This window comes from Egretta garzetta, unplaced genomic scaffold (genome assembly GCF_000687185.1).
Source record: "Egretta garzetta isolate BGI_Z169 unplaced genomic scaffold, ASM68718v1 scaffold172, whole genome shotgun sequence".
NCBI lineage: Eukaryota > Metazoa > Chordata > Aves > Pelecaniformes > Ardeidae > Egretta > Egretta garzetta.
The window spans coordinates 317,331-344,136 of NW_009258951.1; the positions used below are offsets into that span (position 1 = coordinate 317,331).

The following is a 26,806-nucleotide window of genomic DNA, read 5'->3' on the forward strand; positions in this document are numbered from 1 at the left end:
CCCCTCCCACAGCCTGGTCCCCTTCATCCATCATGTCACCAGCAGCCTCCATCAAGGGCCCCTGCGGGACAGATGGGTGTCATCTGTGGGCCAGGGTCTGCGTGTCACCACTGTTCTCCTTGAGGCTTTCTGGTGTGCATCAATGCCGCTGGCCTGCTGGAGCACAGTCTTCAGTGAAACTTTGCTTTATCTCATGTCTTCTAAGGAAAGCAGTGACAGCTACGTCCCTTGAAACTTGCAGTTGGTGCCACAGTCTCTCTTTAAGAAAGCAAAATTTCTTTTGAACACTCAGGGTTTGATTTTAGCACACGTGCTTGAGATGGATGCAATTGCTATACAAGTGGAAAAAGGCATCCATCCTCCATGAGTCCTCCGGAGAAGAGCACGTGGATGTTTCCATCTGAAAACTGCTGTCAGAGCAGTAACCACGGGCTCTCAGCAGGGATGCAGCTCAAGAAGGGGGCGGCCCCAGCCTTCTCCATGGCAAAAATCACTTTGGATGTTTGTAGACACTAAATGCACTCGGTGTGCTAGCTGCCTATAGCACATACTTTCAAACTCAGATGCTTGAATATTTGACAATTAAGGACCAGAAATTGGTTGACAGTTGATTTAAATATTCTCAGTGTCTGGTGAAGAAATTTCAGGGGAGGGAGCTGTTTGTCATACATAGCGATTACTTTCCTAACGCTTTTTGATAATCCTGGTCCACGGCTGACGAGGGTCAACTTAGCAGATATGGTTTCAGTTTCAAAGATGAACATGCCTTTTATAACCTTGCACAACATTTTTAAAGGAAATTAAATACTAAATGAATGTATGTACTTAATGGGCTATTTATATAATGTTAATGACTCCAACTAAGAAATGCCAGGAGATGTACATAGTTCTTAGTATTTAATAAACAGAATGTGTTTACCACCATTTTGTTTACTGTGGCTGATATAGTTGTACTGGTAAAGTTTGGATTTATTTCTATTTTTGTTGTTTTTCAGCAGATCTGCATGGTAGGTGAATGTATATCTGCTCTCTGTGGTAGTCTGGAGAAATAATAATTGCTTCATGCTTGGCTATTCTTAACATTCAAGACATCTTTCTCCTTTCAAATAAGTCTACTACCTGCACCTTGTATCATAGTTTACAGCAAAGGCCCAACATGACTTTGTGATAGAAACGTGCTACGGTAACTGTTGTGTTTGTCTTGTTTGATGCAGCGAAGGCTGTTGGGGTCGGCGCTGTGCACAGAACAAAGCAAGATGATGGACCCAAGGTGAATGATCCCAGGCTCCTCCCAGATAAGTTTCTTCAGAGGACAGCCAAGGTAACTCCATGGAGAGTGACAAGCAAGCACGAGTGTGCTCCCAAAGGCTGGAGGAGACCAGCCCTGGCCTCCTTGTAATCTTCATCTGTTGATCTTTGAATCTCATTTCTCCATTTCAAAGAGAATAATTGTCCGATCTGATAAAAATCAAGTGTCTTGTTATTTTTACCAATTATCCTAGTTTAAATTCCCTTTGTTACGCAAAATTACTTAGCAAGATTCTGAAAAAAGTTTGGATACTATGGATATGAACATCAGGATATCCAAAGTTGTCAGAATTAATTCTTACAGACTTTGGAAAGGCTGTTTGTGCTGTTGGTTCAAGATTTGAGTCAACCTCTGAATATTAGGAGACCAGAAAAGGACTACTGGGTCAGGCTGGGTCAGGTCTTTTCCACTTCTTGTGCTTTCCCTTGCAGCCTCTGATTCTGGTCCCTCTTCTGGGCTGGGCTGCCCTCCGGTCTCATCCAGCGTGGCAATTCCAGTGCTCAGAATCGCACAGAGGTGCAGCTCCTGAAACCTTCTGGAAGGAACTCTCCTGTATAAGCTTAGGAAATCGGCTATAATATTTCTGTTATCCAGTGATTTATTATGGTCTACAAAAATATAGCCTGGATGAACACCTCTCTGGAACAATTATTTAGTGATATTGTAATTTATTATTCTTTTCAAAGCCGTCTTGTGTAAAGGTAAAATAACCCCTAACTTCAGAAGGCACAGAGAGGAGGAAAGAACTGCCAAATTCCCCACAGCACATCCTTTCCTGTGGTTAGCGTTGGATCCGCCAGCGGCACTGTTTTTGGACTGGCCTGTTCTGTGCTGAATGTCGAAATCGCAGGCCGAGGATACAAATGAAAGATTTTACAGGAGTTGCTTGTATGTTGTGGCTAATTCCCTGCATTTGGAAGCATCTGCTTCTTGTCTGGTTTTGTTCTGTAATCAAGAAAATTGCTGTGGAGAGCTAGCACTTGGAAGGCACTTACCTCTTCTATAGCCATGAGCAGGATGGCAAGGAAAATACATTGTAAATAGGTACTCGGTTAAAAAATACACGCACACTTATACACACACAGGGAAAACATGATATAGGCCTTGTGATTTTTCCAGGTATTCTGCTAAGCCTCTGTGTATCCCTATTCTCTTAAAGAAAATAAGTTTCTCTGAAGGTATTAACTGTAGGAACCTTTGCCTCTTCCAGGTGGTCTATATTTTGGAAAAGAAGCATTCCCGGGCAGCTACAGGCTTCATCAAGCTTCTGGCAGACAAGAACAGTGAACTCTTCAGGAGGTGTGCCATGTTCTCACCTGTGGACCACAGAGTGCCCAGGGCCTATGTGTCCTTGGCTGACTGCCCTCCAGACTTTGTAACCAGGCCTGAGGACTATTCAAATATGCTCTTCATTTGTCGCATAGTGGACTGGAAAGAAGACAGTAACTTTGCAACAGGGTATGTGGCTGCCATTGGAAGTAGAAATGACAGATTTCTAGTTGGAGTTCTTGGTTTCACTTAGTTTGATACATTCAATAGAGACAGGAATCTGTTAACAAGATACTTGTCTTGTATCCATCTGCCATTTGGTGGATGAACTGTGGTGAGGCTAAGGACAGCTCACTCATCACTAGTTAATCTGGCTACGTAATATTAGTTTCTTTTGGTGCTTGCTACAGTGTGCTGGCACATCACAGCATTAACGAGCGTATGGTCTTTGCTCAGAAGAGCTTGCAGTCTAGAGGGAAGACACACAGGTACTTAGCCTGATCAGTGCAAGCACCGTAGGGTGCTGGCAGCCTTTCAGTCCTTCCTCCCTTTGTGTAAGAGGAGTACACAGTGCATAGACATTTCATTTCTGCCAGAGGAAGATGATCAGTAGCTGTGAGGCTCATTTTTGGTTTTTAAGCCTTTACTGATAAGTAGTAGAAAGAAGTAACAGATTTTTGTGGTATTTAAATTCTTATTGCTTCAAGGAAGGATACTACAAATCAAGAGAAGATTTGTTCTGTCCTGGAGCAGATGAGAAGGGTGTTGCACTCTGCGCTTTTCAGGAGGCACTGTAAAGCCATTGCTGTCCAGAGTTCAAATTGCAGTCACTGCCGTGAAAGAGGAGATTTTAAGTCAGGGCTACTCAAATGGCCTGTGCTGTGCTGGATCCACATTGCAAGTTCATTTTGCCTCTCCTTGAGGAAGACGCTGTAGTTCTCAGCATTTTTGTTCTTTCCTTGGGAACAGCTGCAGTGTGGCAAGCACCCACCTGGAGTGGCCACGCTGCTTCCTATTGAGTGGGTCTCAGTAAGAAATGGTGGACATTGATAAATCTATTCATCCTGGGAAAAACTGAGTAGTCCTGGCTTAGTTGGTGGTCCAGAGTAGGTAACTTTAACCTATGGCAATGCTGTGGTCAAATTTTACAGGTGATGGGGATCTGGATGTAATCTGGAGCATATGCGGTAGTGGGAGTTAGGGGCATAAAGCCCAACTTTTCCCCTTGCAAAGCTGTTCTGATGGGGGAGCACAATGGATGTACAATGTCAGCACCGTGGTTTTTGGAGTCCTCAGCTCAAACTCCTGGTAAAACTTAAAACTTACATAAAGCTGGTTTTTTTTTTTTTTTTTTTTTTTTTTTTTTTTTTTAAAGTATGCTGGCACAGATCTATCAGCCCTAAAACTAAAAGTAAACTAAACTGAAGTCCCCGTTTCCCTGAGTTTGAGTTCATTACCAGTTGCGGCTGCTTTGTGTGCCCAGTAATAGCGAGTTTCACGTGTACCCCTTGAGAGCCTCACGAGCCATTAAGTCACTCAGTATTTCCTAGCTAAACTGCAGTGCATGAACTGAAGTTTGAGCCCCACTTAACTAGGGGCTGGCTGTGCTGTGAACTTCACTATGACTAAGTTTCTTATTGGCAGGGATTTTCTTTGTCTTCTTTGACTACAACAGAGAAAAGACTGGAGGGTGATTGTGTTGCTTGGCTTCTTGTCATGAACAACCCCCTTTTCAGCAGAAATGGGGGAAATCAGGAGGATGGGCTAATGCCTTTTTTCATTGGGTAATGTGCGTTTCTTTAATCTGTGCTTCTGACAGCATTGTATATTCTCATCTGGCTGATTTGGTAGTTTCCAAGATGTAAAGGGTGTTGTCAGGAAAGAAAACGTCCACGATTGTCTTCATACATAGCCATTTCCTCTGGGACTTCAGTAAGTGCCTTGTGGAGATGGGAGCATAAAACCTCGGTGACCCATTTTGTTTATAACTATAAATACCTGCTTCTTTAAACACTGAAAGACAAGGAAACCTCTTGAAGGTCCCAAAAGTTACTGTTTCCTTTCGGGCTGGTTTATAAGCTTGTTTATAAGCCATGTTAGTAGTCATGGCCCACCTGAAGGAGAGATGGGCAGGTGATCTGCAGCTCATTGCATGCTTGGCTTTTTGAATGTTCTTGTTCTGCCCACAGATTTCATGATACCCCTTTGGCAGCACCACCATAGTTTTGAAGGTGTCTGGACTAAAGAGCCTGTAGGTCATCACTCTGCACTGTCCAAGTCTGCTGGAAGTACGATAAGGGAAACTCCCTCCGCAATTGGCAGTCATCTCCCCTGGGTACCTTGGGTGTTTCCAGGCGCTCTCCATCCTGCAGCCAAAATCTCCCAGGCTGGTTATGCTCCTTCCTCAGCTTTTCCCTTGGAAAGTTCAGTGCTGTGTTTCCAAGCACAGTTCATGGCATAGTCAGGTCTTTGTGGTGACTGCATGTGGCTGGAGCAGTGGCATGCTCTGGCCAAGGGCTTGGCGGTGGCACTGGCCACCCAGGGTGGTCGCCTGCACAGGGGCAACCTGAGAGTCCCTGGAGGTCCCCTTGGGGGGGGGGGGTGCGTTTCTGTGTCGTGATTGCCACCTGGTGGTCACCAATGAGACACTGTCCCCTCTGAAGGGCACCCTGTCACCCCGATTGTGCTGGGAAAGAGCAGGGAGGAACTGATGTGTCCCAGTACCGCTGGTGATGCCCTGACAGTGTGCTGCTGTGCTCCCTCCTGCATGTGAATTCATTTTACTGTGGTAGTCAAATGCCGTTTAGCTGTACCTGCTTCAGGTAGCAGGTAAAGCAAAATAGCTCCAAAATATTCCCCTTTTCCAGATAAATATTACAAGTAATGCCACATACAGTTCTTTTCTGGGGACCTTTTTTCAGTGTCGCAGTCCAGGGCTGTCTGGAGATTAGTCCAGACATCTCTGCACTTTTGGAGACGGTTAAGGTAGAATCTTTTTGCCCCTGCATATAATGATGGATGAGACTATTTAAAAAAAAAAAAAAAGTAATAGTAAAATGTTGAATCACTGACTCCCTCTGTGTTGCACGGGGCCTGTGGGTATTCTCGCTCAGGGCCTTAGATATTGGTCTGTCAAGGTGACAAGATTTGCCATGGCATTTCCAATAAAATGAAATGTTGCACGATGTTCTTTTGCTAGACGCTCATTCCAAAGCCATCCAAGTGGCTTGAATTCTTTTAATCTCTGGCATTTCATTCTGTTTTTTTTTTTAATTCATAAATGTATTTGGTGTGAGGAGAAATGACCAGATACCTTGGGTGGCTCACTGTAAGGCTTGAGGGAAGGTCTGATTCCCAAGCAGTGTAGCTCTGTTGCAAAAACCCCTTCTTGCAGGTGGGTCTGTCTCTCAGCAAAGCTGCGTTCCCGTGGCACAGCTATCACCGTGCTACTCTGCAGCATGGGGTGGTCCCACCTGCCCTGGGAGCGCTGTGCTGCTGCTGCGCTCCGATGGCGAGTGGCCCGGCAGCTGAAGGGAGGCAGCTTCATGGTGCAGAGTGGGGCTGGACTGTGTGCTCAGGTGCTGGGGGTTCCTGTGACACAGCTCACTGGCTCCGTGGTGCTCAGCCCTGCAGACATCTTGCCATCTCCACTGGGACCTTTGGGCTTTATCAAGCCTGTGCAGCTGTGCCTGTGAGCTGCGGGCCCTGGGTGGTGGGAGCAGCTAGGTAGTCCTTGCTGACCCCTCTCTTGCTCCTGTACAAGCTCCCTCTAGGATCGGTGGCTTATTGATGTGTAGGATGTTCTCCTGCTGCTGAAAGAAATCCTCTGTGTAGGATGACTGTGGACAATTCTGCTCCAGGAGATACTGAGTAAGGTTGTTAAGTCTCCATGGAAGTTATTCACTCCCATTTGGGAGCCTGCCTGGCTTTCCAAAGGAAACATGCCTTATGTAATTACGCTTTGTCTTTTTGGAGAGTTCTTATCATGTAACCTTTGAATACACTGGCCAGTTTCAGCTGGGTCTGGGGAGTGGAGAGGGCTTGAATGTTTGTAGGGTGGTCGAATAGATGTGATCAGTGTCACCAGGAAGGGGACGATGGCAGCATGAGTGTGGCTCTGCCCCAGGCGCACACGCAGGGGAGGTCGAGCTCGGGTGAGTCGGCAGCCTGGAGCAGTTCCATGAGCTTGCAGCTATGGCTGCTTTGCAGAAGTACCCTGTGCTGTGTGCTGCCCAGCACCCCAACTGCCGCGTGTTCCTGTGGGTGCGTGGTGCCACTGTGTCTGACAGCAGCCCAAGGGTATTCAAGGAACCCTCCGAAGTGCTCTCATGCTCCCCCATCAACGTCACAGAAAAGAAATGTTTACGTCTGTAACCATTATAATTTTTTTTTTACCTTTTAACATTTAAAAAAAAAAAAGAAGATACACGTAAGCCTGGGGTGTCACAGACACCGTGACTCCCTGGGAGTGAATGTCTGACTGCCGCTGGGCCCTGTGCCTGTTGTTGTTTATAAGCCTCTTGAACTATTCTTGCTACCCTTGGTGGCCACGGAGCCCCATGAGTGATTTTACAGCCTGGCTGTTACTCCAGGGCCATCGGTGATCCTATATGTGTTACCTTTGATCACATGCTGTCCTGTCAGATTTTGCTCTGATGCAAGTCATCACGTCTGCGTGACTGTAACATGGCCCCAATTAAAGTCAGTTGTACACTTTTTATTTCAAGGTACTTGGGAAATGTTCCCTGGAATGCTGTAAATCAAATGTTAATTACTATAAAAAAATATTAGTCCTATATCAAACCTCTGGGTAAACCCCTTATGGTTCATAATCTAATTTCAGTAAACGGATCAAGAGAACATGGGTTTCAAGACTGAGCTGGAAAGCGCTCTGGCATTCAGAGGTGCTTTCCACGACCTGTCGTGCAGATGTCCAGCCACCCTCCTGGTACACTTCCCAGCTCTGCACTTCCAAGAGGAAGAGGCACCTGAGACTCAAGCCCTTGCCATTTCTTTTTGGTAGGGCAACATGTCCTCTCTTTTCCTCTTTTATTCTTTTTCCACAGTCCATCCTTGGTGGTGCTGGTGGGCCTGCAGACCCACGGCTCGTCCTTGCTTGGTTTCCCAGCTTGGCAGTAGATGTTGGAAATGAAGTGGTGATTTCTCTGGTTTATTGTTACTACTGAGAGAGAGGGAGATAAAACTGATGCCTCGTTTATTTACATTAAAATAAGGATCAGACAGGGACCAAGCTGCAGGAGCAGGGAACTCAGCTTCGATGCCAAACGCGCACGTATTTCTGCCATACAGTTTGTACATAAAATTGAAACAATGGAGGGAAATATCTTTTATCCTTGTTTTCATTTTTATTTTAAAGCTAGGCAATGTGAACTCTACAATTTACCACACCACAAAGCATGCAATCCTTTCCAGCATATTACACAATGTGACAGGTTTATTACGCAGCCCTTCCCGTTGTGAAGAGAGATAGCTGTGCTCCCATAAAGAAGATGGGCTTGCTTGTGCTGCACGGATGGGATTTGTTCTGTGGGCTTATGGCACGTTTGAAGCCCTGAGAGCATCTTGCTTGTCCAAATGACAAGTGCACTATTTTGGTCCCAATTTAGGAAAGTAATTAGTGCCTGTTGTCACTCATTGGAATTAAAGCAGAAGGATCAATATAATGATTGTGTATTTTATGCAGTGGAAAAACACTTATTAGAGTGGCTGGTTTTGCACTGTGTTATTACCCCACTTTTGTGTGATATTTTGATGGATTTGCCTTAATTTCGTTGTAATTTTCTTGGGTCAGGAACATTATCTCTATTGGCTATAATGTGCCATTCGCCCTAATGGCAGTGTATTAAAAAAAAAAAAAAAATTACCTCTGTGTGCTGTAGAGCAATCTGGGGGCTACAAAGAGGACAAGGGGAGCCACCATGGGACATAGGTTCTCATGTAGTATTTGTAACCAGGGAGGGAACAAATGCCCCACTCCTTTGGAGTCCCAGTTTGCACACTGTGTCCAGAGCCGAACGCTTATTTGACACCAGAGCTCTTGGACAAATGCATGCTGGGGTTTGCACCAGAGCAGATGGAAACTTTCTCTAAGCATAATAGAGCAGCAGCCTCATCCACACATGTGCAGAATGCTTCATCAAAGATTATTAGCACGTGGGGGACAGTTTCCCCTGTCTGTGACGTGCTTCGAGATCGTTGGCTCCTCTCCAGTTACCTCCTGGTTCAGAGGCTTCTGCTTAGCTAGGAGAGGAGGGACAAACTACTGGGAATGTTTAGGTCCTGTAAAGAGCCTGGAAAATGATTAGAAGGACGATCTGTGGGCATGTCTGTGTGTGTGACTCCTGTAAGGAAGGCAGTAAGGATTCCTCACACCCTGTGATGTCTTCATAGGGCATCAGTTTGCCCAGCAGAAATGCGTATCCTTTGGGATGGGGAGCAGTGTGCTGAGCTCCCTGGGAGCTGTCTTCTGCAGAGCTGCCTGGGAGCTGGTGGGGACCTGTTCTCCATTTCAGGTGGCAGGGGTGAGACATGCTTTTCAGTGATGAGGAGAGGAAGGGGGATCTCAAGGGAACTGGCCGTGTGTAAAGCTAGAGCTGCCTATGTGGAGGGCTGTGCTTTTTTCATCCCCTTTGTGTTTTTTTCTGAAAATTTGACACTTTCTTACCTCTGCAAAAACCTAATAATATAAAACATGTCCTTAATATGAGATGCACGAAGCAGCCCAGGGTACTCTCTGGCTAGATTTTTACATCTCCAGCAGACATAAGTCATGGTATGGTCTGAATTCCTGCAAAGTCCTCTGCCAAAACTCAGGGAGAAGTGAATGGGTGAAAGAGTATGTTTGAGGGCTCAGCAGCCTCTCTGCAGGGACAGTAACAACATGACAGTAGTAATCATACACTTAAAAAAAGCATCCCTTTCTTTCTTTTTGCAGGCAGTTGGCCAAAAGTCTTGGGCAGGCTGGGGAGATTGAGCCAGAAACGGAAGGGATCCTGACAGAGTACGGTGTGGATTTCTCTGACTTTTCCCCCGAAGCCCTGGAGTGTCTTCCCCAGAGCCTCCCCTGGGTTATCTCACCGGCAGAGATGGCCAAACGAAGAGATTTAAGGTAACAACAAAAAGCGGGGTCTGACACTCCATCTTGGGTTGGTGCAGGGTTGTTTTGTTTTGTTTTCATCACGCTTTGAAAAGGTACTGACTTTATTAAATGTACTGTATTACACGTTACCTGTGCTAGCATGGAAAGAAGCTGCTTTCTAAAGTACCTACAAACCCAGAAGATCAGTTATTTGGAGAAGTATTTTGTGAGGCAAAGAGGCTTTTTCTCAAAAGAACTATTGAAAACTGAAAATTTGGTGTTTGGCACCTAATCTGAAAGCTTTATGTTTTTGTCTGGAATGTATTACGTATTTTAGTGGTAGTTTTATAGCAGAGATTTTCTGAATGCCTGGCAGATCAAATGGTCTTGGACACTGTTACTCTGAAACTTAAGCACAGGTAGAGACTGTCCCGCGTTTTCCTGTCTAGTCTCAACATTTTTCTCTGTTTTGAAGAACTGGTGTCATGGGGAGTTTATGACGGCTCTTGATCAGGTTAGCAGCTGGCAAATGCAGTCCCTGCAGCCTGGCAACTCTGTGCTGTCCACCTACCTCACGTTAGCCATCCCCGCAACTTAGTGAAGTTCCCACTAGCATTTGGGAACTCCATAGGCTCTTGGGTGGTAGACACTCTTGACATTGCCGGACTACCCAAAACTAGTGGATTTGCTGCACTTCAAAGTGTCAGATTTCAGAGATGTCTTCACTATACAAATATTTGAAGACAAAAGAAAAGTAATTTGTTAGAACCTCACTTTGCAATAAAGGAAGGTGCAAGAAAGCAAACAAATAAATGCATTATTAAGATGATATAGTGTGTTCCACTCCCACCCTTGCTTATGGTAGAGCATCCTGTCTCAACTGGCAGATTCATTGCTTTCTTGCATATTGCTGAGGTGAAACAGCCCCATGAGCCTGATTCCTCAAGACACTGCACTGGTACAAGCACCTGCATATAGGTAGCAAGCTCCTCTCCCTCTTAATTTTTCTGTGTTATTGACATGGACATTAGCAATTTGAGCAGATGAGCCATTTGTGCCTGTACCTGGACTCCAGATGTTACTTTGGACCTAATTCTGCACTGTAACCTGCAATCTCTTTACTGCTTCAGCTTTACTGGATTTCCGTTGCCATACAATGGAATAATCTAGGGGAGAATCATAGTCCTGATTGACCAGTGGTAACACTCAGATACCAGATCCAGACTGTAGGCTTCAGGTAGCTTAAAAAAAAAAAAGATACTGAATGCTGCAGTTCAGAAGTCACTGGAAAGTGATTATTTTTAATAATCAAATTATTAATATCAAAATAATTTTGACTACATTTCAGTAGCATTCTCTGTTTCTTCTGACCAAGTTCTTTCAAGCAAATAAAGAGCTTGACTTGTTTCCAGTCAGAAAATCAGTTTTGGAAACAAATTCCAAGTGCATTTCTTGCTTTTATTGCTGAATTATTACACTGGGGCTTATCAAGGTGATAACAGTTTTGCAGTTAAGCCATTTAAATCCCTCTCTGCCCCTTCCTGACCACAGTGCACACTACAAAGTAGATTTCCTTTTGATCCTCTCAAATATAAACTTTTAACAGTCAAGGTTTTTAAGACAATTATTTGAGCTAATTTACTAATCCTTTTAATGTCAACTGCCACACCGCTGACTAACTAGTCTGTGGTCTAAACACATATGGAGATAACGTGAGACTTCTAGCTATGGAAAGTAAAATACAGATGGTTTTTTTGTTTCCTCACAGTGAGAGGTTTGTCTACCCAGAAAAAGGTGAGTTTTATTAGTAAATGTAGTGTGAATTGTAGCTGAGTGGGGTCCTGCAGTTGGAGACCTAGCCTCCATCTCTTCTGGTCTCGCCCATCAGACCTTGAGAGACTGTTCTTGACAAGTCCCAGGGTAGCTTGGCTTTAACTTGGTATTAAATATTAGCTTTCACATTATTAGCACTAGGTGCGTTGTGGTCTGCAGTGTTGTATGAATAGCCGGTATGCACTGGCCCAGGTTGGCAACCAGAAGAGGACACCTGAACCTGGGTATCTGCTCTGGGTGCACACAAGAGCTGTGCCTTGTTTTCCAGGGGAGCTCACACCATGTTCAATGGCACCTGCCTCTGTGAGTGCCCATCTTCACTGTACTTTTTGCATGTTGATCTGTCAGGCTCTGAGAGTACAAGATAAGATAAATTACAGTGAAATACTCATCTTTTCTCCAGAACAGCCACGTTAACATTTCTAAATACCTCATCCTAATTCAGTTTACACATTGCTCACCTGACTAGAGTAAACACACATTAGAGTTTGGCTTAAAATACTTTCATCTCTAGTAAATCCTCTCCAGTTCTGTAACAGTGCTGTAAATTTTCAAGTGTCATGCATTAAGCTTCTGGGATTTGGAACCGAGACCTAAGCAAAGTCTTCGGTTTTCAGGTGTTTCCTTTTCCTGAGATAACTTCTCCTTGTTTCCTTTCATCATGGGAAATGACCCTTTCCTCCTCAAAGGTAACTTGTGTGTTCTGCTAACAAGCATCCCGAGTATGGTCAGGTGTGTTTGCAAGTTGGTGTGTAGAGCACGGAGGTAGAGGTTCTGCACTGGAGGCATTTGTGAGTGTGGTTTTAGATGAAAGTCAGACAATGTATTTCACCAAGCTGCTGAGGCTGGGCAAGAGGAGGGAAGGATATTTTGTCCATGCCATCTTGTAAATATGTTCCTTGATCTTCCTGCGAGTCTTTCAGTTTTACAGGAAGCCTGTTCTTGCCATGCCTAGTCTGTTTGGATAGCAACTGTGATCTCACCTACATAGCCTGTGCAGAATTGCTTCCAAGAGATCTTTTTTTTTCCCTCATTTCTCCAGTAATGGCTCACAAAGAAAGGTTTACATAATATTTTAATATTACTTAAGGCAGAAAAGATCCAAACCTCGTGAATGGCTTTGAAATCTTTTAACTGATTTAACTCTCTGCTCTGCCATTAGTGCACAGTTTTGCCGTGGACATCTGCTTTTTACCTGCATGGGTTTATCTATTTGTAAAATTAGGCAAGTATTTCATGGGCACTGCCAGCTTACTTGTTTGTAAAGAGCACCAATAACTTCTAATGAAAAGCACTAGGCAAGTATTAGGTGCTGGCATTGCATACTGCAGTTGTATTTTGTAGAGAGCATGAAGTTTCATAAAGTGTCGGAATAGTGTGGTTGAGGAAACTTCCCTTCCAGAGACTTTAAATGTGATAATACAGATAGGACCAGAGTTCTCATCTTATTATTCAGGTTGACTGGAATTGATATTTTTTTCATTAGAAGCTTGAGAAGTGTTTGGTTTCTGCTTTGAGAGAAACGTTGGAGGATTAGTGTCATAGAAACAAATTTTGATGGGTGCAAAGTTTCAACCATTTTCCGGTCTTTTCCAGTGTTTCAACGTGTAATTTTCATTTCCTTGTTTGCTTTGCTTTGCACTTAGTGTTTCAATGGTGTGGGACAAAATGCAGCCCCTGAACAGAAAAGGGGTCAGGGCAAAGGAGGAAATGAAAATTTCGGAGGTGGGTGCAGGAGATGGGGGCTGGGGGAGGAGGCCAGTTGAAGAGGTGTAGCCAGGAATCTAAGAAACCCAAAAGCTATTTCTAAAACTAATTCCAAATGTTTCTAATTTCATTCATATCTTTTTGTTTCCTTTACTGCTTAACTGGGACAAGAAACTAAAGCCAGGAAAGTCCGATCATAGTGGGAAACAAAAACCTAAATATTGGAGAGAGAAAAAAGGCCATTCTTTGCAAACCAGTTCTGCCTCCCATTGTTGGTGTTACTGTGGAAAATGTATAACATCATTCTTTTGGAAAGTGCTAGAGCCTGTTCAAGTAGAGATGGTTTATATAGTCTAACATGGAAGAACTTGAGGATATCTATTTCTTTACCATTTGCCTAATAATAAGTGAGCCTGTTGACCTCCGCTGGACTATTACAAATGTGAAACTTGGCACTCAAAATTGCTTGCTCTAAATTTTCCAGTTGCTTTCTCTTTTTCCATTTGATGTCATCCTGCCAACTAGTGATTTTATTATTATAAACAGGACATTGTATTCACTTTTAAGAAGAAATATGAAGCTGAAGGTAAAATTACAAACTGCAGTTTCTCAGCTGGCAAAATACAAAACAATGAGCTAAAAATACTGAGCAGAGAAAGGGTGCTGTGGCAAGAAACTCTGAAATATCTACAAGATGGATGTGGTCTGAGGAGCAGAATCTGACTGCAACTGCACTCCTGAGACTCACCAAATGGTTGAGGTTGGAGGGCACCTTTGGAGGTGATCTACTCCAAGCCCCTTGCTCAAAGCAGGGTCAACTAGAGCAGGCTGCTCAGGACTGTGTCCGTTTGGGGTTTGGATATCTCCAAAGTGGAGATTCCACAGCCCCTCTGAGGAACATGTTCTGGGGTTCAATCACCCTTACAGTGAAAACATGGGCATGTTTTACCTTTAAATGGAATCTCCTGTATTTTGTGCCCATTGCCTCTTGTCCTGTTGCAAGATACCACTGAGAAGGGTCTGGCTCTGTCTTCTTTACTGCCTACCATCAGGTATATTTTCACATTGATAAGATCTCCCTGCCTGAGCCTTCTCTTCTTGAAGCTGAACAGTCCCAGCTCTCTCAGCCTCTCCTTGTAGGTCAGAAGCTCCAATTCCTTGATCATCATTGAGGCCCTTCAGCAAACTTGCACCAGTATGTTGATGGCTTCCTGGTACTGGGGAGCCCAGAACTGGACACAGCACTCCAGCTGTGGTCTCACCAGTGCCAAGTAGAGGGGAAGGATTGAAGGACTGCATATCTTGGCCAATAGAGTGTTGCCAGCAGGTCACCTTTGCTATAATGATATGTTGTTGGTTCATGTTCAACTTGTCCATCAGGACCCCAGGTCCTATTCTGCCAAGCTGCTTTCCAGCTGGTGCATGGGGTTATTCCTCCCCACATGCAGGACTTTGCTTTTCCCTTTGAGCTTTGTGAGATTCCCATCAGCCCGTTTCTCTGCTGAGGCCCCTCTGAATGGCAGCACTGTCCATTCCTCCCATGAGGCTAAAAGACCCGAAGGGCATCAGACCAGAAGACAGCAAGGATCCACTGCATTGGCAGGAGATAATTAATGCCCGCTTGCTTCCCTTGCAGGGCAGAGTTAATGAACGTTGCTCTTGCAGGCAAAGGGCTCTAATGCAATGAAGTTTTCAGTTAAAATTTGCATCTTGGTATTTTGGCATGTGACCTCAATTGCAACTGACCTAAAGCTATCCAAGTTGATGAAGGCTAAATTGTAATTTTGGCTGCCCATTCAGTAATGTAGCATCCTTCGTTTGGTTGATAAGGGAGGAAGAGCAGAGGTGCTCTGCTCTGTCTGTCCAGTGCAGAGGGAATCTCTGTAGCACTGTTTGTAACTGGAAAACACTGGGAGCAGGGCAGTACCTCCACTGTAGTTCTGCCTGTTATTTCTTTCTTTCTTGAGGAGTGTTACAGCTGGTAACAGGGATTAGCAGTGCTTATACTAAGGGTTTGACAGCATGCTCTTTGCTATAGATACCCAAGGAGATTATTGGCTGACAGAATTAGAGGTGATGGCAAAAATGGCAGCCTGGAGCTGTGCAAGGGGTGTTGGAGGAAAGCAGTCAGCCTCTGAAACAGATGTCTTTTCAAGGCAGGTGGATGACTTTAGTTAGAAATGAGTGCAAGTCAGATAAAACATCATTAAACAGCTTGTTTCCTGGAGATTTTCCACTACAAAAAGCTAGTGTTAAGTAGAGCAAGACTTACTCAGCTATAATAGGGTATGTAAAAACGCTCTGGTTTCTGATGGAAACTGAGCAATGACTTGTTTAGCACATGTATAAGCAACATTGCTACAGACCCGACTGTTATCTTGGCATGGAGTGGAGACACAAACAGGGCCAGATTATGATCTCTGCCTTGTCACTGAGCTGTTCTGTGACTAATTTAATGTTCTCCATAGGGAGATACAGGGCATACAAAGGATTACTCAGTGGTGTCTAAGGATATCAGATCTAGTCCCTCTCTGACGGGATTGATTCCAGAAGATGGTGATGATGGCTGTACCTGCTCTGGGTACTTCTGCTGTCCAGGCAGCCTGGGGAATGATACCCTTCTTGGATTGGTGAGGAGAGCTCATGTTATCTCCATCCTCACCCATTAGCTGAGTAAGTAAAACTCTGAATAAATGCGGCGCTGCTGTCGGAGTGATGTGATTCAGCTCCTTGCTTCTGGTTGGCTTCTTCAGATCCTCCTCTCTGTTTTCATAACATTTTCTACTACACTGTTTTGTACAAAATGATGCAAGGTCTTTGCTCTCAGGTGCTTTTGTTACAGTGGCTGGTGTACACAGACACACTGGCAACTTCACTGCTGGTTTTCCTTACAGGAAGGCGCGTGTGGTCATTGGAAGTGCAGCTTCAAGCAGGATCGGTGGTGTGTAGTTGGACAGGATTACTGTGTTCCAGTCTTGTAGGCCATCAAAACTAAGCTTGTTTAGTTAAGAATCTGTTTAGTTGTGGAAAACAGTAATAACTTTTGCAACTAGCTTGTTATACATACAGTCTTGCTCCTGCCTGGCTGCCTATTTTATGGAGAGAAATGGAGAGAATAACAAAGGGAGATGAGGATAAAATCTTAAATCAATTTGAGAACATGTCTGTTTCTTACTGGATTCCGCTGGATCACAAGGTGAGCTGCTGATAAGCAGAAGAAAGTGCCCTATCCTTTCATGTTTATATGTGTTAAGATAGCGCAGGGGTAGATAGGAGATGAAGGATCTAAGTCCTGGTGTCAACCCAGGTATCTGTCTCTGATGCTCTAGGTGAAGAAATCCAGAACTTCTTCAGCAGGTGAAGCAGTGTATCCCTGCTGTGGTATTTCAAGGCTGATCACTGGGACAGGCTGGTCGTTACACGGAACAGTGTTTTCCTTGTGGCTCCATGGAATGGTCTGAAGCATGCCCTGAAGTTTTTGGGTGATTGGATCCTTATTCCCAGTTTGTTCTCAGACACTCACTTGCTAAAAAGAAAAAAATAAATCATAATATAGATGTCACACATACAGGTATATGAGGCAGGGTTGTACTGCATGGATTAGAAGTGGGGCAGTCTGGAAAAGACAAAAATATTTTCAGCTATGAGGGATTGATTTACAAGGAAGGATTAACTATTGAGTGTTGCCAACACTGAAACTAGAAGTTCGTGAAAGATGCAGTAGTTGATAGTTAAAATATGTGGACCAAAATTAAAAAAATGGGAATCATTTAAGGCAGTGGGAGGGTAGAAAGAGGTGTTATGAGGACAAGTAAGGTAAAACAAAGAGGAAACCTTTCCTGTGCAACCTAAAATAGGCTGTAGCTTAGACTGCTAAAGAAAGTATTGGAAACTCCATCACTAAAGATGCTTAATACTATACTGGAGAAAGTCCTCGCAAATGTATTGTCATGAGTAGTCCGGCTCTGACCTATGGGGGTTGGATGACCTAATGTCTCTTCCATTTCTAGCTCTGTGCATCTATGATTAAAGTAGTTTATATAATGCAAGAACATTTTCAATTACACTCCACCTTCTTGCGTGGGATAGTGGTGGTACAGAGACCTCATTATATTTGTGGCACAATTACAGCATGACTTGTAGGAAATACTGCTGGTGCTCAGTCTCTCAGAGACTCTGATCTCGTTTATATGTATGTTGGCTTTTCAAGCCGTTTAGGTGTGTTACAAGACTGCAGTGCTCTTTTTTCCATCTTCCTCCTTACTTGGAGGCCATAAATATATAGAAGGAATAATTGATTCTGGTTCAGCAATCCACTGAGCAGTCATTGGTGAAAATGTAAATGTTTATTGTTGTAGATGTGTAATACATCAGGATTCATTGTCAGCTGCTCTCTTGGACCAAGGTCTGTTTTCTGAACCAGAACAGGACGTTAGCTGAAACATAAACACAGAGAAATTAAAAAGAACAGTACTAGCTTGATGTAGAAAGTTGGGCTTTCGGTGCATTTTACACTGTGCTGGATTTTTGTGGGGCTTTTAACAATTAGTGTTTGGAAGGGGCAGTTTTTGCTTCCAATTATTTTATAATTTCATTTCATTTTGAAATCTATGTACCATGCAAAAAGAGTTTTGTGATGCATCAAGTATCTTTGTCAGTGTGTTACAGGGTATTCAGAGTGCCTTCAGAGATTTGTCAGGGTACTTCTCTTGCATGCATATTTTTTTTAATATATTCCTTTTAAGAATCTGTCTTGGAAGGAGCCACTCTGGGGTTTTAACTAAAATCTGCCAGCATCAAGTGTGACAAATGTGGTAGACACTACACGTAATAGATGTCTTTAGAAGTGGGATGTTGAAGTTTCTAAAATGTTCAAGCACTGATTGTTCTCTGAAATTTTGCTCTGAGAAAGAGTACTTCATCCCCATTTGAGTGACGAACGTCAGTGGAATTGGTCCCATGCTTATTGGCACTTTATAACAAACCTGCACAGACACTGTGGTCGAGCTGGGTTTACTTGTGATTGAAGAACGAGATTGATTTTTGTGGTTGCCATAACAATTGGACTGTTGTGTGAAAAAATGTTAGTGGTGTTCACTGGAGTGAGTTGACAGGTCTAGGATGCCTGTTCCCAAATTAAAACAACTGTTTCCAGCTCTGAGAAATGATGTCTGTTTAACTTTTGCAGGATGGAGCTCAGCAGGGTCTTAGAATCTTTAAGCTCTTCGGGTCATTTCTAAAAGTGCCTTTTCTAGGCTTAATTTTAAAATGCCAGCTTTGAGCTGGAGTTAATAAGGGTAAACCAGGAGGCTGAGCTTTCACTCCCACCAGGCTATTGTATGTACGCGCAAAGTGGAGAGAACAGGACAATCTAAGGAGTCCCTAGAAGAATTTAAATGCATTGCAAGTGTCTAGACATGCAGTCACTCGTACTGTAAATGTCTTAGCACTGACATACTCAAGTTTAAAGAAGACTTGCACTGCCTAAGCTTTAATAAGCAAAATGATGGTAATTACTGTCTCACCTGCAGCTGCAGCAGTCTGGTCTTTGAAAATAGACTGATGCTTCTGTAGAAGATTTAGCTTGGTGCTTCAGGAGCCATTGGATGACCAGAGGGACTGCGGACTGTGAGCACTGGGCTTGGAGCAGGGCAGGATGGTCAGTGTGTGGGTAGCCACTGAACTGCTTGAATTTTCAGTTGTGCAGTGTTTGTGTGCTGGGAATTCACAGGCAGTGGATTTTGGCCACCTTTTCCATGCTAGTGGGTGCCTTGGGTTCTTTTTTCTCTTCTGTAGTTGTTTTGGATGTGTTGGTTTTCATGAATGACTAGTAAACGTTGCAGGAGACTGCCTCAGTCTGAAAGTTGCCTTTGGGAGAGTCAGGATGGGGAGGTAAATAAGGTAATTAAGTTCAGGCACCTTAATTCTACCCAGGTCCCTTTGCCTGGCTCTTCTGTTGGGAGACCTTTGGTGGTTCCCTGCTGAGCCCCTTCCCTAGGTGCTCTGGTTTGCTTGCAGAGGCGCCCAGCTCTTGCTCTCTTGTGAGACTTGGCAGCCTTGTGCAGTCCAACTTCAGGCAAATGGTAAAGTTGGGGCTTCAATATGAGTGACTTCAGTTGGTGATGGCTGCAGCCAAGGCTAGGAGGGGTGGTGATCTGCAGGATGCAGGAGCATGGTTGTGGTTAGGCTGCCCAGCTGACGTGTGCTCGTGGTGCCTGGGATGTCCTTCCTCCATGTCTGCTTTCCCTGGTTCCTGAATAGCTGGCTCTTGCTTGCTTCTTTAGGACTCTGCCTCCTGCAAATGGTCACACCAGCTGGTAAGGACATAGTCTTGCTTCACCGAGGGTTTTCTGATGCTCTAGTGGGTACATGCAGTTCTCTGAGTGGTTATTTCATGGTTGTTGGCATTTGTTAGTCTCATAAAAATCTGGGCTCCGTGTCTCCACTGGTGGGTTGACTCATCTGTGTGCTGCTGGCTGGGAAGGCCTTCCAGTTGTGTTAGGAGGATCTGCCATGGCTGCAGGGCGCTGCTTTGTCTACTGTGTACAAACTGGTGCTTTTCTCTATTAGCAGCACCAGGCTGCCTTTACAGAAAATCACACTGGTAACACCCAAACTTTGCCTAATAACTGGCCATGCAAGAAACCTTGCCTCTAATACAGCCTGAGCCCATGCCTTACAAATGCAATGCTTCATCTTGATCCAAGTAGCCTTCCACTTGAGTGAAGATGGAGCCCTGACCACTGGGACCTGTAATCTCCTTGTCTCGTAGGTGTTTATATTTTATGGCTAGCTCTGATATGTTGAATTCCAAGCAGTTCAGCTGGCAAAAATTGAACTATTTTACCAAACCTTGCAGCACCAACTGTATGGTATTTTCTCTGCTGATTCTTGCGCATACCTTTTTGTAGATGTACCTGTTTGCACAAAGAAAAACAAACTCTTGTTGCAGTCCAGTGATCTGTGAATGTTTTAATTACCATGATGGTAATACCAGCTCACCAGCAGACTACTTAATCTTACCTCTACCGCTGCACTAGCCATTTATTTTAGGTCCTGTTAAGGGTAAAAAGACTAACTGCTCTGCAGATGTGCTTGTCCGCTTTAATTAGTCTTCCTTAAGCTGTGCAAAGAGAAACTGCACTTAATTAGCTTTCCTTAAATTAGGATTGATATACCAGCCTGTATATGTTGATGCTGTCGTTACTGTGTAATAAACTAAGTGCTCTATTCTGCAATTATTCTTCCCAGGTGGTTGATTTGCAAGATGGCAGGCAGAGCCAGCGTGTGAGCTTTGGTTTTAACAGTGCTCTTGTTGATGCCTTGGGGCTAGAGGTGGCTGGGTCAGCGCTCCTGGGCACTGCCTGGGGCTGGTACGGTCTGGGCAGTGTGTGTGTGGCTCATGCTTTCCTGACTCTTGCTTGCAGGTCCACCATGCTCAGTGCGAGCTGTTCCCCAGATCCTCCAAAATTCTTACATGCATTGCCTTGCTCTGGTGCATGAAACTTCTATCCATGAGGAGGAGACAGAAAAGATTTTGTTCTTCCATCAACAGAAATCCTGTGCCAGAGCAGGTCCACTTTTGCAAACCTGCATTAAACATATGTTTTGGACGAAGATGCTGCTGTAAAAATTGGAAGTTTCCACACTGAAATGTTTGGGTTTAATAAATAATAATGAGGAGGCTAGGGAGTTCTTAAAGGCACATAAGATTATCTCTGGTCCTTTCTAGCACAAAGACCAGAAAATCTCTTAACTCTGTGCGTGTATCTCCTAAACTGGTTTCCTTTAACTCACCAAGTTGTGTGTATGTTGGAACGAGTGGACTTGGAACATCTCATTACTTTTGTGAAGTATGTTTTGACAATTTTAAATGAATAAACCAGATTTTTATTAGGTGTAACAACAATGAGAGATGACTCCTTTGGGGCTTTTAAAGAAGAGGGAGAGGGGGATGATCAAGCTCCTTAACCCACAAGGTCACCTTGGCACCCCTCCAGAAGCTGGAGACCGCTGCCAATTTGTATTTACCGGTGGTCAATGCAAATGTGCATGCATGTAGCTGGGCTATTTGCTTGTGCTTAAGCAACGTCTTTGTTAGCAGGTGCATAAAAAGTACTATTGCCTTGAGGTTTAGTCATACAACACACTGCAGGTTGGTTTTGTTATTGGTTATGGTCAGAAATGTGGTCTGATATCTCCAAGACGCCTTGTGCCACAGCCTTTGGGGTATTGTACAGCCAGACAGCATGGTCAGGGGAGGAATTTGAGCGCCTCCTTCCTCTTTGTGGAGGGGACTTGCCACACAGCTGGGAGCAATGTTATTTCTTCACCCAGATGTTTTTTGTCAGCTGCCTCCAGGGTCCTCCCTGGGGGTTTGTGCAGGAGTGGCTGGTGTAGGTGCCAAGGGAGGCGACAGCTTGCAGGCTGCACTGCCTGCACCCAGCCCTTCCTCCCCTCGCTTTTCATTGCCTTGCACCGATTCTCTCCAGGATGAGAGGTGGCTCTCTGCAGTGTGCTGGAGATAAAAGGCAAGACTGGTAGGGCTGGAGGAAAAGCAGAATGAGATATCTGAGAACATGCCTTCCTGGGAGCCCTTGCCCTGGAGGAGCACGCGTGCAGGGTGCTGCCCTCGGGCTCAGTGCTGCAGTCCCATCACTCGGTGGATCGTTTTCTTTCCCGCATGCCAGCCCTGGTTCCTATAGCCATCTGAAACTTGTCCAGTAATAAAAACTGAAAACCAGAAATATAATTCATCACACTTAATAATGCAATTACTGGTGAGCAGAATTTGCTTAGAAAACTTCAACGAGGTGTGCTCCTGTGTGCCAGGATTATCTCACTGCTGTGAACTTTGAGCTCTGCCTGCAAGCTTGAGCTTCTCTTGTCCCATTGACTACCTGGCCATCAGCTCTGCAACACTTCTGCAGAGTCCTTATGCCAGGGAGTATCATTCCTTGTGTTACTTGCTCAGTGACTTTCTTACCTCACCTTGCAGTCTGTGCCCAGAATATACTGCCTGTGACAAGCTACAAGTCCAAATCCCTTGAGTAGTTTTAAAGGAGAAGCAGATCTGTGCCTGGTGGTAAAACATATCCCAGCTGTGCTGCACATAGAAATGCTGGTGAGAAATGCTAAATCGGTATTTGTCTGGACCCCTCTTCAGCTTTGCATCTGTGAGTTTAAGTATCTCAGACGGCGAGCCGTGTCTGTGCCTGCGGTTTGCATGCTAAGAGGCTGCTCGGAGCCCGGCCAGTGCGTCCCGAAGGGCAGTAGGCTGTGCACAAAGCACTGCCCGGGGGCCTGGGGGCTGCCTCCCTGGTCCCACAGGTTTGGGTTCTCTGAACTGGGGCCACCACTGACCTCTGCAGTAGGTTTGACTGACCAAATGCATCTCAGCAAAGCAGCCCATTAGTTGCTGCCATTGTATAAATGTGTTCAGAATTTGGCACCCGCGTATTTATGCTCTCTTCTTTCCAGGGCAGACTGCAAATATGCACTTCATTGAAACCAATCTGCTAATTTTTGAACTGCCTGGAGCTATGATTCTCAGTGAGTGGCAGATGCTTGCGGTTGCAGGCCCCGAACATCTGGGATAAGCTATCTGTTCCCCTGACACAGGAACCCACATTCTCTTTGAAGAAGCTCTTAAACCTTTTTCTTGCTCCCTTGTCAGATAAAGCAAGCCATTAGTGTCCGTTCAGTGTGGTTTGCTCTTTTAAATGAAGTAACTTAAAGGAAGATTTACTACATGTGGCTGGGGGGGGAGTCACGGTGCAGGATGCTGTTGCCTTTATACCCTGTGAGTTAGTGGGACCCGGTGTATCAATACATGCAGGCTGGCACATATGCATGCCCCCATACTTCTGTACTATAGGTGTCTGTGTATCTGCATATCCACGGCTCCCTGAAGAAAGCTGCACAGTACCTTGGAGCGGAAGTATCCTGAAATTCCATCCTTAGGTGGAATTTTAAGGAATATTTGTTTATGGAAGTAAGGTTGTTTGCAAGCCTTTAAAAATTGGTTGATTCCTGGTGCTGGATAGCTAGGCAGCAACAGATCAAAGTCCCAGTGTAGTTGAAAAGATTTTATATCTTTCAGAGTCACAATCTCTAATTTGTTTAGATGCATGTGAAGGATCAGAAACTAACGTGCATCTGGGGATTAAGGCAGCTTTGCTATCCAATCTGAAAGCCAGCATATTCTAAAAGATTTTCAAAGTCTCGGAAGGCAGTGAAGTGCTTTACTGATTTTTATGTCTTTGAAAATCTCTATTTAGTGTGCCTGGTGGAATTTTATAAATACATGCTGCCAGCTGTCTGACACCAACGGATACCACCCAGAGCATTTAAGTACCTAAGTGATAGGGCTGTGAAGATAGAGACATTGCTCTTACTGTGCAGGCACCCATGCAAAAAGACTAAGACTTGCTAATTCCACGTGATGCTTGCTCCTTTAAAAGTTTGCTGTAATTTTTCCCCTGCCAACTCTCCTACCCCAGGAGTATACTGGTGATTATGCTGTAAGAAAAATAATATATGTTTTCATTATGTATCTCTAGAAGGGAGTTGCCATCATGATATGAGTTTTTCTGTGGCAAGAAGAAAAGCAGCAGTCCGATCTCTTCCTTGGCAGCCCCAGCCTATACCATTGTGCTTGGGGATCTTTTAACTAGGGAGGGGCCAAACTTATGCTAAAGGTTAAGATTAAAGCAAAATAAACCAGCAAACCCGTTCCTTTACTGTCTTCACTGCTCTTCAGCTCCAGTCCCACATTCCACACGTAGTTAGGGGGCCTGGGCAAGAAGTTGCTGTAGGGCAGCCCAGGATGAAGGGAGGCCCTAAAGCAGGGGCTTAAGAAGTTTTATTTGTCGAGTGCTTCAGGTTTTGGGTCTTGCTGGTGCCAGGCTCTGTTCTATTAAACTTGCTGATTCCTGAGTCTGGTGCTCTATTTTGTCTCATCTGTCTGGTCCTGGACCGTAGCTGTGGTCCATCTTGGTATGTTCTCAGTTTCCCTGCCGCCCACCGCTACGGGACATACGTATGTGAGCCTTCCAGGGCAGGGCTGCATATTCCAGGTATCACCTTGTACAGCGTACGTGAAAGGGCATTCAGCTTTTCCTGAGTGCCAAGTTGATTTGCTAGATCTAATTAGCGGATTTGGAGCTCTTTCTTTCTATAACTTTCACAGTGTTTCCTAGTGAGCCTGCTTTTCCCTTTGGTGCACAATAGGCAATGTAGATGTTATACAGTATTGCACCCCTTGGGTGTTTTTACTGAGACCAAAACTCTCACTCATTTTTGTTACCATTCAGCTTGGTTTGTAGCTGCCTCTGCTCTGTGCTAGCTGTGCTCGTGGAGTTTCAGATGCTGCGATATCTGCTCTTGTGCATGGGGATGGAAGTTATTTGTGTTCCATTTAGCTTTGCAATTAGGAACAATCTATTTTTACTCTAGCTGTAAGGCATCAAGACTTTTACCTGCTTGTTTTTTTGGAGTGAACTTGATGGGCTAAATTGTTTCAGTTTTGTGGAGGAAAATCAGTAATGAGATGAAAGCTGTTAAAGGCAAGCAGATCAACCAAAAGGAAAAATGAAAAAAAAACCAAACCCCAAACCTAAAAAATAAGGAGATTCACTCGTCTAAAGCCTTTTGGTTTTTTTTAGATTTAGACTTTCAGATTAGGTTGGAAGATGTTTCAACAGCCAGAGTCTTCTGAAAACGTGGTTGTTACTGTCTGGATGTCTCTGATGGTCTCTGTGTTTTGATATCTTCTTCATGACTGGAAGATAAATTTTTCTTTTCTTCTTTTTTCCTTGGATAGGAAAGAATGCATTTTCACCATCGACCCATCAACTGCCAAAGATCTTGATGATGCTTTGTCCTGTAAACAACTCCCTGACGGTACGAGATATATTTTACAAAATACTTCTCAGTGTTTATATCCAGCCGTTGACACATCCATATATGTAATTTGTCATGAAGTATTCTTTACCAAATAAGAGCAGAGTAATAAACTAGTTTTTCTCTTGTTGTTTTAATTGCCTGTTTTCAGAAATCTTAGAGCAGATATCTTCAAGCTGCACTCTGAAGCAGTCTTGGTGTCAGGAAAAGCAGACCCATAGTGTTTTGCATAATCAGAGCTGTAATTTGATTTGAGCAGATCTCAGCTGTCTCCTGTCATTACAGGAGTTACAGCTGAATAGCTAATATGCTGCTCTTGCAGACTGAAGTCTAGTGAAACTTTGACCTTGAATACGCAGTCCCTGGGTAAAGGAATCCAGTTTTTGGAAGGTCACTGGCTGAACTGCTTTTTGGTGTTTATAGGATGCTGGGAATTGTCAGATGAGCAGAGTGTGGCTTATAAGTTGTGTTATTCTTCTCATTGCCTTTTAAGCTTTCTGTTCTGCCTTATTTGTACTTTTACTATGCTGTAAGCCAACAGAACAGAAAGTAAAGCTCCAGAAGCCAAATCTTGATGATTCTGACTTAAGGAACTTCCCTGTTGTAAGCTTACTTTGTCATCCAAGTTCTGCTCATTTAGTTTGATGAGATCCAGTAACAGGCTTGGTTAAAAATACTGCATGATTTGATTAGCCTGTCTGCCACTAATAAAGAAGATAAAGTGATTTTTTTTTTTTTGGATGTGTTTAGTTTTTCTTGCTCTTGTTAATCATTGCAATATGATGATATCAGACACCATTGCCTGGTTTTTGGGTTGATTTCATTCTGTGCAATATGGCCAATGAATTGTCATGTCATTTAGACCCAGGTACAGATTAGTATTACAAGGCTATAAAACTGGTGAAAAAATCAGAGATGAAAGAAAATTTGAGGCCAATAAAATTATTTCTAATTATACTATACAAAAAAGTAGTTTTGAGGCAAGATTAAGGAAAAATTGTTGTTCTATTTCACAGAAAATTTAAACAGTCTTCTTGAGGGATCCTAAGCTGAACTTTGTTCTCCCTCTTCCCAGTTTGTCATTTGAATTATCTGTAGATTTATCACAGTGCTGTGATCCCACAGTCCCTCAGATCTGAGGTGTTGAAACTCTGGCTTCTGAACCTCAACTGATCACATATGTGTGGGTTTTAGATGCTGCAGGAAACCATTCACCGAGCTGGTTTGTGGTGCATACATCTGCATTTTTCTGTTATCCGCCATTTGGAGAAAGTGTTCAAGGAAAATATCTGTTCGAACAAGAATTCTTCTTTCCCAGAAAGTCTGCAAAGCCATTGCAGGGCTGTCGCTCATACTTGGCGCTTGCTGATATTCCTGCCCATCAGGGATGTGGCCGCGCTCTCTGACTCCAGCTGCAGAAAATGCTGTATGAGGCCTCTTGCTGCAGTCTACAAGGAGGGAGACGTACTGTTACAGAAAGGATCCTCTACTTTCAAGGTCCACCCAAGAGGGTTCTAGGTGTTACTTGATTGTGGGAGCTCTGTAGCCTGGCGGCTACAAATCCCCTTGTAATGCAGAGGTGGGTGGCTGCAGCGCTGCCCCATGCCCTGATCAAGCCTCTTTGCAACAAGTCCTTCTCTGAGGGGAAAAAAAAAAAACATGCAGAATTTTTTTTTTTTTTTTTA

At 44.1% G+C, this 26,806-nt stretch overlaps 1 protein-coding gene across 1 annotated transcript in view; it reads left to right on the forward strand.

Moving 5' to 3' along the window:
- DIS3L2 (DIS3 like 3'-5' exoribonuclease 2) overlaps nt 1-26,806 on the forward strand; it is a 198,126-nt gene that overhangs the window by 71,122 nt on the left and 100,198 nt on the right. Inside the window, 4 exon segments of the mRNA XM_035889935.1 lie at nt 1,215-1,321; nt 2,520-2,767; nt 9,534-9,707; nt 25,042-25,121. Of these exon segments, the coding sequence (XP_035745828.1) occupies nt 1,215-1,321; nt 2,520-2,767; nt 9,534-9,707; nt 25,042-25,121 (609 nt within the window).